Source organism: Cottoperca gobio, chromosome 15 (assembly GCF_900634415.1).
Source record: "Cottoperca gobio chromosome 15, fCotGob3.1, whole genome shotgun sequence".
Taxonomy (NCBI): domain Eukaryota; kingdom Metazoa; phylum Chordata; class Actinopteri; order Perciformes; family Bovichtidae; genus Cottoperca; species Cottoperca gobio.
This window is the reverse complement of record NC_041369.1, coordinates 17,760,164-17,773,421: the sequence shown is the minus strand read 5'-3', so window position 1 is coordinate 17,773,421 and position 13,258 is coordinate 17,760,164. Positions and strand designations below refer to the sequence as shown.

Here is a 13,258-nt window from a genome sequence, read left to right as displayed (position 1 = left end):
TGTTATTAAATCCAAATAAATGCAAATAAGGTACCATCATTTCCACATTTTAAGTAAATACAAGTTTTTAAGTTTTGTGAACTTATATTTTTGTATTATGTAGCGCTTGTGTTTGAATGGACTTGCTCCTCAGCCTTTCTGTGAATACATCAAGAGATTATAGAGCTTTAGCAGATCCAGCAGAGGAGCTGCACGTTGTTGTTGTTGTTGTTGTTGTAAGGTTCTGCAAAACATGTTTTGCTCAGACTGCTTTTTCTGTGAAAGGAACTTTTAAGAGAGCTACCAAAACCTGGTTAATTCAACAAAAGACCTGTGGTCCTGTCTAGCTTTTAATTGTAATGTTTTTAATGTGTCCCTTATTGTATCCCACTGTATTCAATCGACCTTCTTTTTACCTCAATGCTCTAATCTCTTTAATTAAAGCCCTTCTGGGGACGCTGTAAACACTCTGATACTTGCAGCGGATTGCTGTCAGTGTTTCTATGTGTACTGTATCTGTCCCTTTCAAATAAAACACCTAACCCTAACCCTGACACACTGTAGGAGTCCATCAGTGATTTCTACTGGTACTACTCGGGGAAGGATGTGATTGATGCACACGGACAGCAGAACTTCTCCAAGGCCATCGAAGTGGCCAAACAGGTCTTCAACACACTCACTGAGTACATACAGGTCAGTCAGTGTCCATTACGAGTTAGTGTCAAAGCTCCTACTGAACACATGTGTTAGAAAGTTGAGATGTTTCTTTAAAAGACGAAGCTCACATTACCGGTGTGTTCATTTAGGGCCCAGTGTACTGGGAACCAACAGAGCCTGGCTCACAGTCGTCTGTGGGACGCTGTTGTAGGTTTCCTCCATGTCTTTGCTCACATGCAGATGAAGCTCTCTCAGGTACGGCTCATTATTTCCCTCTAAAAGTCTTCTGAAACATAACATTGTTGATCCTGCTGTAGGTGATAGTGTTCTGCCGGGTTTCTACCCCCGAGTCCGAATTGTAGTCTGCTTGCAATGTTATTAAAAAGCATTTACTGTTAATCTGTTGTTGCCTTCATCATAAACTGCCTCTGGTAATGTGTCTTGTAAATATGTATAATATGAAATGACTTTGCTTCTATTTGCTAAAAATGTAACTGGATATATTTTTCTAATAGGATTCAAGGCAAATTGAGCTTCTGAAAGAGCTCATGGATTTACAAAAGGACATGGTTGTTTTCTTGCTTTCCATGTTAGAAGGCAAGATTTTCACTTATTCTATTGTTTCTTTTTATAATTTATGATCGTAAATGGTTTACAAGTTATCATTAATCCCGAGTGTTACCTCGTCTCTCTTCCCTGCAGGCACTGTCGTTAATGGAACTATTGGAAAGCAGATGGTGGATATGTTGGTGGAATCATCAGGCAATGTGGAGATGATCCTCAAGTTCTTTGACATGTTCCTCAAACTTAAAGACCTCACCTCCTCCGAGGCCTTCAGAGAGCACGACCCTGAGCGTAAGGGCTGCATCTCCAGGAAGGACTTCCAGAAAGCGATGGAGAATTGCAAGCGTTTCTCCCAAACTGAGATCCACTTCCTCCTCTCCTGCATGAAGACGGACGACAGTGAAATTGTGGATTATGAAGCCTTTGTGGATCGCTTCCATGAACCAGCCAAAGACATCGGCTTCAGCATCGCTGTTCTCCTCACCAATTTGTCCGAACACATGCCCAACGACTCCAGACTCAGGACATTCTTGGAACTGGCAGAGTGTGTCTTGACTTACTTCCAGCCCTACCTCGGACGTATTGAGATCCTTGGCAGTGGGAAGCGCATCGAACGCGTCTACTTTGAGATCAGTGAATCCAGCCGCACACAATGGGAGAAGCCTCAGGTCAAAGAGTCCAAGAGGCAGTTCATTTTTGATGTGGTCAATGAGGGCGGAGAGAAGGAGAAAATGGAGATGTTTGTCAATTTCTGCGAGGACACCATCTTTGAGATGCAGCTAGCAGCACAAATATCCGGCTCTGACACTGGAGAGAGGCATGCGGACAAAGCAGGAGAAGAAAAGAGTGAAGATGAAGGTCACGACAACAAAGGAATGTTTTTCATGCATCATTGGTTGTTATTGCTGATATCTCTGCTTTCTGTCAAAAACCTGAAGACAGTGATGAGGATGACTCTGAAGGATATCCTCCTGTTGGCTGTGTTCTTCCTCAGATTCATGTTTATGGCTCAGGTCCGGTGCATTTGTGTTGTAATTCGCAGCATCTTATATGTGCTGTACATAGCGTTTGTTAGTGGCGGGCTCATAGAGGGAGCCAAAAGCATGAGGATATCGGACTTGCTTGGTGGTATCCTTGAGCCAACTCTTGATGAGGTCATGGAGGTGCCAAGTGGTGTGGATCTGCTGAGGAAGTACTCTGCCAGTTTCTCCTCCCAGAAAGAATTAAGGGAGAGGGGGCATGCTGCAGCTGTGACCTCCCCCAGAGAGGTGGATGTATTCTCAGACATATTCGGCCTCAAAGTGAAGAAGGATGGAGGTCAAATCAGACTTCTAAAACAAGACCTCACTGCCAGTCTGACTGACCTGTTCAAGACAACCTCCAAAACAATCACCACTGCTGATGTTTCTGAGAAGCATCAAGGGACGGTATGAAATCATTTGTATCTTAAGAAACAAGATTTTAAGACCCTTGTTTTTTCTGTATTGCTATGATCTTGCACTGATTCGTATTCATTTTTGATGTACTCTTACATTTTACTGACAGCAACTTAAGGCCCACACCGCCACAGAGGGAAAAGCAGAAGATCAGACGAAGCCTGAATTAGAGAATGCAAGGTGAGTCTTTTGCGTCCCCATTGAAGAAAGGCCACCTAAAAGCGAGACAGAATAAATTAAAAGACTTTAAAAGGAGTAAGAAAATACAACATCGCATAAACCATAAAACATTAGAAATTGGTTTTAATAAGTGATTTTAAACAAGGTCACTGATTGTGCGAGCCTTATCTCCTCCGGCAGGTCTTTCCAAAGCCGAGGTTCAGGGTAACCTTTATTTAAGCACTTTAAGCCTCAACTTCAGGACGGCCAGAAAGGCTACGGACAGGCTCTTACGGGGGTCAACATTTCTGCTATATAGCTTGGGGCCTGACACAGACCTGCTTTAAAAATGATCAGTGAGATCTTAAAATTCTAAATCAAACAAAGAGCCAATAGAGAGACGGCAGGATTGGGGCGATGGCGTCTGTTAAAGCCAGTAAATATCCTAGCTGCTGCATTATGAACGCGCTGGAGGCGAGAGAGTGACTTTTAGTTGAATTTACTAGCATCTAATACAATATCCTAAGTATTAGATGCCGATTCAGTCCATACACTTTTAATAATTTTCCTACCATAACTGTTTGCAGAGGAGATGAATCTGAGAGGAAAAGTGTGAATGAGAAAGCCGAGAGATGCTTTGATGAGTCGGAGGAGCCAGAGAGCCACCACTCTGCTCTCTGGGAGATGGTTAGCACTCATAACAAGAGCTTGCTGGTAATGTACAAATACACTCACACATGCTTGTGCACTTATGCATGCACATGCCAACAGAAATAAAGATGCACACGTACAAGTACTTCAATTTGCATGTACGAGCAGAAAACATCGAAATCTTTTCCTCTTTTTTTTTTTTTACAGAATTACTTTGCAAGGAACTTTTATAACATGCGTTTACTGGCTCTGCTTGTCGCCTTTGCAATCAACTTCATCCTCCTCTTCTACAAGGTAAGAGTTTGCTTGTGAGAGATATGAAAAGTATTTTTGACCACAGCCTGTCAGAGACTGTCAGAGACTGTCAGAGAGGAGTTGATCTTACTCTCTGATCTTTTTGGATGCTATGGTTCGGTTCTGCCTAATATTATTGCACTATATTGTCTTTCTTATATTTTGTAAGTGCGCCTGTATGTCTTTGGTGAAATCACTCTTTCTGTCTCTTACCGTCTTCCCAGGTAGCATCCTTCCCTGCATCCCACGAAGAGGAAACGGGGGTCACATCTGTTAACAACGAGCGTCTGGACTCAGCTGCTGACGATGACAGCAAGGGCAGAGATTATTTTGTGCTGGAGGAGAGCAGCGGATACATGGAGCCAGCGCTCCGTTTCCTGGCTGTAGCTCACACAATCATCTCCTTCTGTTGTATCATCGGGTACTACTGCCTCAAGGTATACCGGCTCAAGCATGTACAGATTTTATATTGAAGTCATTTCACTTTTATAGAACTAGAGTATACTTTTTAAACCACAGAAGATTAAGCACAATTAAGCACATTGCTTACAAAGACTCACCAACCAAACACGAGGAGTAAAGGGATCACTGTAGTGAATTTGATTGGCAGGTACCATTGGTGATCTTCAAACGTGAGAAGGAAGTGGCACGACGGCTGGAGTTCGACGGGCTGTATGTGACAGAGCAGCCTCCTGAGGAAGACATCAAAGGGCAGTGGGACCGACTGGTCATTTACACACCGTACGTACACAGCCACATAATCAGCCACATAAACAGCTGGGCTGATGGCATGTTACTGTAAGCCTTAGAAACTCACTGTAGGCACCTATTTAGATGCTGTACATTTCACTTACAGCGGTGTTTCGGTTGTCAGTACATTTTTTGATTCTATACGTTTGTTTTTTCAGATCATTCCCAAGTAATTACTGGGATAAATTTGTGAAGAGGAAGGTAAGGTCTTCAGAGTACAGCAGCTTTGATTTTGCAGAGCAGATGCATTAACCACTCTATTTTAAATGTGCTTACGGATGTATGTAATTGTGTGCATATTTCACTCAGTGACACGTCGTTTAGAAACTAAATGAAATTTAATGAGCCATTTAATGGCAGGTGTAATTACTCCACCGTCACTTACCAAAACAGAGACGACGCAACACTTACAGCTTTCGGCCTCAAGTCTTATCAACAGTATTCTTTGCTTTAGGAAACTCCCGTTGTCTTTGTTAAGAACATTGAGTTCACTTGGAGAATTGTTAACTACATTTAAGAAAAGATAATATACTTTAGTCTGTTTGCTCTGTTAAATTGAACTACAACACAAATATATCAAATCAATTAAACCTAAAGTCTTCAAATGGCTGCAAAGAAGCGTAATTCCATCTCTTATCTTCGAGCGCTCCTGCTGATGAGTTTGGAGATATTGCTTACCATAAGTTGAATAGTTATATTTGTATCAACGAAATGGCTCTTTAATACAAGTAGACTTAGTTGGCTCATGTTTTCAGATCATAAATCAAGTGACATAAAGTTTCTTAGAGCCACAGAAGCACAAAGGGGAGAAGCTCTGCATCCGTCATATGAATAAATTAAGTAAATATTTACCAGCCACTGTACATACACATTTCAGTAGGAAGGTAAGGAGTGGAGTATAAGCCTAGATCAATGCTGCTTATTGATATACTGCAAGGTTGCACGCGATAAAAAATAAAAAAACACAAAGAGAGTTACCGTCAGCCGTTTTTACAACCAACATGCCGCTGTATATATTGGCACCACGGGTAACTGTTATTATTCAGTAGCTTTCATAAGCAGCATAATCATCTTGTCAGCAGATCTAAGCTGCCATCTCATTACGGCGCAGACTGCAGGATAAGTCAGCCTCTTGCTTCTTACTGTCTCCTGTCATTCTTTATTCAGATGAAAAGTCACAGAAGAGGCTTCTTTAATGTAATCCTGTCTTCTTGTGCTGTCAGGTGATGGATAAGTACGGCGACTTCTACGGCTGTGAGAAGATTAGTGGACTCCTCGGTCTGGACCAGGCTGCGTTAGACTTCAGCTCTGAGAGAAAAGACAGGAAGAGGCTCAAGAGAGATGCTTCCTTCAGTACTCTGTGAGTAGATGAAGGGAATCCGTGGGAAACTGCAGCGATGGAGTTATTTCTTTTGCATTGTTTGCAGTTTCAGCTTCACTTTGCATTTTAAATAGTGTCTCCTTGTTGATGTGTGTCATACACTGAGGGATAACTCATGAAAGGACAATCATTGTTTTTATTTCAGTGTAGTACATCATTGTGATAAATTATTTAGAATTCTGCGCTTTGATAGGTAACATAGTACACGGTTGAGCAGGGGGGGGTGTACACAAAGCAGCCTGCAATGATGACAGCAGTGTGGCATCCTGTTGCACTCACATTGGTTTGGCTTATTTGCAGCTGTTGTACTTGAGAGATTCTTGCTGTTCGGAGTTGTATCCTCAGGATGTAAACTTTGTCGAATGCATTTTACTGTAGAAGTGAATGGGACTCCTAAAGGACCATTCTGATGAATATGAACGTGTTTGTGAGTATGTACAGGGGTGACCAGACGCTGGTAGGTCCTAGAACATTATGTTGCACTTGAGGAAGCACAGGACATTCTGAAATCACGCCACATAACAGACATGCTCTTTTGGAAAGGGCACTGTAGCAACACGGGTCTGATTTTAGTGATTCTTTTCCAGGTTCTTACCATCATGTATCTTTGTGATGACGCTGTTTTTTTCCCCAGACTCAACTCCATTGACATGAAGTACCAGGTCTGGAAACTAGGAGTTGTGTTCACTGATAATGTAAGTCCCCGACGTGTTTAATATTTTATGGCTTTTGCCCAGTTCGTGTACGTGTGCCCCGTTGTTCCTACAAAGACAAGATAAAGGTGTCACTTCCTGCTAATTATTTCTACCGAGATAATGTGACACGACCGAGCAGTGTGCAAAACATATAGAATATTTTATGACATGTCCCTCATTGGTTTAATCTCTTCGACTGCTAAGATTTTGTTTGATACAATTGCACATGCTGCAGAAGTGACAGAGGTAATATCCTGTGATCCCACCTTATCTAAAATACACATTTGTCTCTCTATCCTTTCCTGGTAATCTATATTGCCTGTTTTTATGTGTGTCTGTGTGTGTGTGTGTGTGTGTGTGTGTGTGTGTGTGTGTGTGTGTGTGTGTGTGTGTGTGTGTGTGTGTGTGTGTGTGTGTGTGTGTGTGTGTGTGTGTGTGTTCACAGTCCTTCCTGTACTTGGCCTGGTACATGTCCATGTCGGTTCTGGGTCATTATAACAACTTCTTCTTTGCTGCCCACCTTTTGGACATCGCCATGGGCTTTAAGACACTTCGTACCATCCTTACCTCTGTCACACACAATGGAAAACAGGTGTGTGTGTGTATGTGTGTGTCTTTAATTCTCTATCCATCTGTCTTAATGTGTGCTCATATGTGCAGTTTGCATGCATGTGATGTTTGCTTTCACGCTGTAGGGTTATATTGGGGCTTTTTCTAAGATGAAGAAGCGTATTAAAGCCCATCTGCGTCTGTCTAACCCTTTTTGTAATTATGTGTGTGTCCGTCAGTTGGCCCTCACTGTGGGCCTGTTGGCTGTGGTGGTGTATCTCTACACTGTTGTGGCCTTTAACTTCTTCCGGAAGTTTTACAACAAGAGTGACGACGAGGCCACCCGAGACATGAAATGCAATGACATGCTTACTGTGAGTTAAATGTGCATATTAATACACACTCACACACAAACACAAGCACACACACTGCACTCTGTCTCCCACATATATATATCTAGCTTCTCTATGTTTATCTCTCTAACACAAACGGAGCCACACACTTTATTTTCTACCTCCTCAGATCGAGGTAGAGGAGGGTTGTGACAGTTGAAGTAAGAAGAGCTTCTTCTCTTAGTCCTTCCTCTACTTTTCCATAAAATGACACATGGCTAGAAAACAGTCCGTCAAGCCTCAGCATTGCTCTTTGTTTGGCTATTCAGAACATTAACACCCCAATGCCTGCTTTATTATAATGTGGACTCCACTGTCACTCACAGACGCAGGCGGATGGGCAGCGATGGCATTTGAATAAAACCCTACTATTATAGTAAGCAGGCATATGACATTAAATCCTCAGTCACACTCGCTGCTATTGTTTACGCTGGTTTAGCAGCACTTTAGCCATCATTGCAACACCACAACAATGTTTCTAAGACAAATACATTGCAGAATGTCAAAACAATATGAATGAAAGACGAGCAGAAGATATCTCACTCTTCACGGTTAAGTCTCCTCCTGAACTTATACACAAACAAACCTGTCAGTTGTTCTCTTTTGTTACTTGTGGAAGATTTCATCCTCGGCTCCTATTGTAAAAAGCACAATATTAATTATTCTTGCCTCTTACATAAACTCCTTGTGGGGGTTTACAATCTGAGGCAAAGAATATTGTTTAAAAGAACCTTCTACTATTCTGTGGAATTGTATATGCTGCCTGTTTGACACTTTTAAATACCTTCCCAAAAGCAACTCGCTCAGAGACCGAATTGATTACATTCTTGTTTTGCAGCTTGAATTTTCAATGAACAGTGATATCCTTGGAGTTTGGAGGAGCAATCCTCTAGTCCTCCGTAGCTACTTTACATTTGCTCCCCTCACCTCATGCCCTTAACAAACAGCAAACAGACAGAGAACATTTCTGTGTAATGAATAGTTTGAGGTAACTTTCCCAGGTAATAGTCCTGAAATGGAAAGCACACTATACAATAAATACAATCGTATTTTCTGTCAGTGCTACATGTTCCACATGTATGTGGGAGTGCGTGCGGGCGGGGGCATTGGTGATGAGATCGTGGATCCTGCCGGAGATGAATTCGAGGTGGAACGCATCGTCTTCGACATCACCTTTTTCTTCTTCGTCATCGTCATCCTCTTGGCCATCATCCAGGGTGAGTCTGACACAAATGCAGCTCAGCTGATGAATTTTCCATGTGAAACAGGTAAACAAAGTATCTGTTTATTTCACTGAGTCCTTACGTTTCAGTGACACGTGTCACTCAGAGACGAGCGCAGCCTTTTAGTACAAACAGATATGATGTCCTTTTTTCAGGCTTGATAATTGATGCTTTTGGGGAGCTTCGTGACCAGCAGGAGCAGGTGAAGGAGGATATGGAGGTGAGATTTGACTCTTTCTCTCACACACACAAACACTCTCCTATGTAAAGTCATTGTGAGTGCTTATTGAGTGGTATGAAGGTTGTACAGTCTGCAATGCTGTGTCACAGTTTTACATACAAAGACTATCGGGATACGTGTGTGTGTGTGTGTGTGTGTGTGTGTGTGTTGTTGTGGGAGCTTGTGTAACAGGAAACAACGGTACCATTGGTCTTAATGAGGACACCATTATATTTCTTTTCTCCTGGATAATAATTACAGAAAGTTCAAGTTGTAAAGAAACTAATCCCTGTTATTTAAGTGTCATTGGCACACGTGAAATAATGCATACATTAAATATCACTTGCTGTATTTTCTGTTGCGCAGAACTTTCTTTCTCTTGAGGCTTCTTTCACTCTTGACACACTGCTTGCATACTGACGCAAGTGTAGTGTTGTTAGAGAATGACGGTTCATTTGGAGCTCAGTAACTAAAGGCTGGATGCACTGGAATACAAAAGAAGAATTCTTTCTTCTTGATTACCATTCCACCAATTGCATCCCTCAGCTGAACCAGAGTTAACTGTATTGCTTGTTTTGTTGGAGCCTGAGCAGTAACTTTATTGAGCAGATAGCCACAGTGCACACGACCCTCAGTGGTATGCCTCTAAAGGCTGCAACAGGTGTGAACAGAACACTAATGAAGCACACTCTGCAGGTAGGAGAAGTGAGGCTACAAGGGACGTTATTAGCAGGCTGACAAACAGCGACAGGTACCGTATGCAGTCAGAGCAGGCAAACAAGTCCAAGAGTCCGGCACGTAAACAAAGGCTGGATCCAAAAGGCAACAAGGCAGCGTAGACGCTCTGACAAACAGTGGTGAGCTTCTCTCTATAGGGATGCTACTGAATGCATAGATGTCATGGTCACTACCACTTGGTTGGCAAACAAACAATACTCTGTGTCTGCCGCGGTGCATTCACGTGGAGAAAACACAACACGTGAAAAAAAAAAGCAGAGGGCTGTTGTGCAGTCGACTGCAAAACAGATTGAGAGAGAATTCAAGCAAAAATGTTTTAGAATGAAGCAGAAGCTGTGATTATGAGCAGTTTTGTATTATATTAGTCTTTTGTGTTAATCATTTGAACGTGTGCTTTCATTTAGTCTTTACACAGGTTCTTTCCCACTGTGTGTGCTTTAAATAATAAAACCATGCCACAAATGTAAAAGCTTTTCCCAGACATTTAACTTCAGGGAAAAGCAGCTGTTAAAAATGTTGGCACAGTTTTCTATTTAGACACAATTTGTGCAGTCGGCAATGATGGTTTTATCTGCTACTTCCATCCTGCCATCGTTTTGTAGCCCTAAATAGGAGTCCCCTAAAATACATATTGCATTAACCCAAAATAAAGTATTTCTCTGTCATCTTACCAACACTAAACCTCATAGTAAACACGGGGAAAAAAAGTAATTGGACTGTTTAGTACCAACAGAATGCAAATCCTCAGCAAATACACCCCTCTTTGTCTTATGAAAGCCTGGCAGGGAGTTCTCCTGGGAGCATTACGTTGCTCTGATTTACAGTCTTTTGAGTCTAAATGCAACATCTTAGTCACAGAGCACGACAACAAAAGGCTCCTGATCATTTTGTCCCCTCTGTTAATTGTGGGGTTTCTTTTGTCTCTCCTCCTGCAGACCAAATGTTTCATATGTGGAATAGGAAACGAATACTTTGATACGGTCCCTCACGGCTTTGAGACTCACACTCTACAGGAGCACAACTTGGCCAACTATCTGTGAGTGGATTTAATGCTCGCTGCTTTCATGTCCTCAGGTCGCCAACGTCTCAAACTTATCATTTCACAAATACTAAAACTCACAACTTGACATGTTGTCACTAATAAGGCAGGCGTCTGGGATGTTGCCTTTCACAGGAAGCGTAGTTGTTCTGCATGCTCCACAATCACCGAACAAGAAAAGAACACAAAATGTCTGTTTCGCCTCAGGCCTGTTCTTAGTGTGAAATATTAACGGCAGTGTTATGTTTACCTTCCCCAATCAGCCTCGCAGCGCCTGCATTTGTAATTCACATTCAACTCAATGTCTTGTTTCACATTTATCAAGAATTTACTAATGTGTTGTTGACATCACGTCATCGTTTGCGGTGAAACGCTGCACAACTCACAGTCTTGGTAGAAGTTGCTTTCGAACTAAACTCTGTGGACTGAAGGAAGCAAAGAATCCTGCGTTTTGCTCCGTAGGCTTAAAATATGAAGAAGCTCCACCGCCATACGCACATAAACACAAGCAGGTGAGAATAATACTTAGAGTAATACATTTTATTTACAGAGAGCTTTTCATATAATTGAAAGGCACTTTACATAAGTTAAAAGGATCTTACGAAACAACCCACTAAAGATGTACAACAGGAACACACGTCGCAGCATCCATATGAACCTTTTTGATCACAAACAATATAACGTATAATAAAACAAAACCTCCTCTGGGATGGACTCATATCTATGTATTTATGGTGGTCCTTCATGCAACATTTTAAGCTCACCTGATAAACGTGTACAGCAGGGGTGTCAAACATGCGGCCTGGGGGCCAAAACCGGCCCACCAGAGGGTCCAGTCCGGCCCGCGGGATGTAAAAATGAGTTGTTTTGATCATAAAGTAAAATACTGTTCCAGATACCTGTGACGAAATGTTTTGTGCCTTTGTAGACACACTGTGATCTGTAAGTTGTAACACACACGTGTAAATGATAAACTGAGGCACAATATTGTTGAAATTGCAACTTTCTTTCTTAAGAAATTTCAGGTTCATAATGTTTAGTAAAAAGATATTTCATCAAATGTGAACGTTTTCAGAATGTATTTGTTATTATGCTGTGATGTTACTGGTCCGGCCCACTTGAGATCTAATTGTGCTGCACGTGGCCCCTGAACTAACATGAGTTTGACCCCCCTACAGACTGAAACATCAGAATTCATTGCTTCGTTCTTATCGATTGTCAAAATGCAGCCGTTATCTCTCGCTGTATTTCCACTTCTGTTTCCACAATCACCACAATTATTTTAGTGCTACAACTTCCTCTGTACGTCAGTTGCTATATAAACTCCTCTTCTGTGTCCTTACAGGTTTTTTCTGATGTACCTTATTAACAAGGATGAAACTGAACACACGGGGCAGGTATAATAGTTATCTCCTCTGTTTTATTCCCTGATCCAATCAAAGTAAGAACATGGTGTGCACTTTCAACGCTGTTAAACAATTCTTCTCATATCGCCAAATGTCATGTTCCTTAATATATCCCTCCACAATGCTTCCTCCGTGACTAAATGTCCTATTTATTCCAGCTCATGCCATCGCGATGACAAAGATGTAGTGTAACCTTTTCAACTAAGACAGAATCTGTATTCATTCTGTGTCTCAAAGGCCCTATCAGCCCCGACATGCACGTGTTATGATAATGTACATGTACTTTTTATTCCAAACGTATCGCTGTCATACTGCAATGGTTTAGAAGTGGGGAGGGTTCCAAGTAACTTTTTTATTCACTTTACTCTAAATCAAAGGAATTTCACTGCGTTTAAAGAGCTCCACTTTCTCTCGTGTCTCTTACTCGGTACTAAATCTATGAAAGGGGTGCGCACCAGATGAGGTAATGCTTAATTCTAAATGCTGCGGTGTAACGTAAAAGAAATCCATTATTCTGAATAATGTTTTCCTCAGGTGTAGATTAAAGAAGGAGCTGCTCCAGACAAATGTTGGATTCTTCAGTGGACACTGTTTAATGTTGTTTTGCTGAAGAATGAATCAGTTTGGCAGAGTTAATGACTGAACATATATCACCACTCTGTTGTCCTTGCCAGGAATCCTATGTGTGGAAAATGTACCAGGAGCGTTGCTGGGAATTCTTCCCTGTGGGAGACTGTTTCCGTAAGCAATATGAGGATCAACTGGGATGAAAGGAAATCTGAGAGATCTAAAGCCTTCCTGGATAATGGCATCGCACTCGAGCCTATCTTGATTGATGCCCTTGGACTCACTGAATTACCTTGAATTGTGTGTGTGTGCACTATTGATTTTGGAATGATTTTCACACTTTATATTTATGCACATCAAGTATTTCTAAATGATAGTGATTCCATTATTTGGAAACCAAAGAAAGAAGACCACTTGTCTTATGTTCAGATACAAAATGAATGTGCCGTTTGTTTTTGGGAGTTTACTCTCCAGTCTACAACAAAAGTATTCAGTTCTCTTCATCATTATCTCAAGCAGTCCAATTCAAATTCAGTTTGATGGCACTCTGCTGGCTGC

At 41.7% G+C, this 13,258-nt stretch overlaps 1 protein-coding gene across 1 annotated transcript in view; it reads left to right on the top strand.

The window, feature by feature from the left end:
• Positions 1–12,961, top strand: part of LOC115020291 (ryanodine receptor 2-like) — a 55,348-nt gene extending 42,387 nt beyond the window's left edge. Inside the window, 19 exon segments of the mRNA XM_029450243.1 lie at positions 544–672; positions 793–891; positions 1,152–1,233; positions 1,339–2,627; positions 2,746–2,816; positions 3,383–3,509; positions 3,654–3,746; positions 3,965–4,177; positions 4,351–4,481; positions 4,649–4,691; positions 5,714–5,850; positions 6,506–6,566; positions 7,012–7,158; positions 7,355–7,489; positions 8,568–8,724; positions 8,886–8,950; positions 10,624–10,724; positions 12,073–12,124; positions 12,808–12,961. Coding sequence (XP_029306103.1) covers positions 544–672; positions 793–891; positions 1,152–1,233; positions 1,339–2,627; positions 2,746–2,816; positions 3,383–3,509; positions 3,654–3,746; positions 3,965–4,177; positions 4,351–4,481; positions 4,649–4,691; positions 5,714–5,850; positions 6,506–6,566; positions 7,012–7,158; positions 7,355–7,489; positions 8,568–8,724; positions 8,886–8,950; positions 10,624–10,724; positions 12,073–12,124; positions 12,808–12,903 — 3,228 coding nt within the window. The 3' untranslated portion in view covers positions 12,904–12,961.
• The last annotated feature ends 297 nt before the right edge of the window (positions 12,962–13,258 follow it).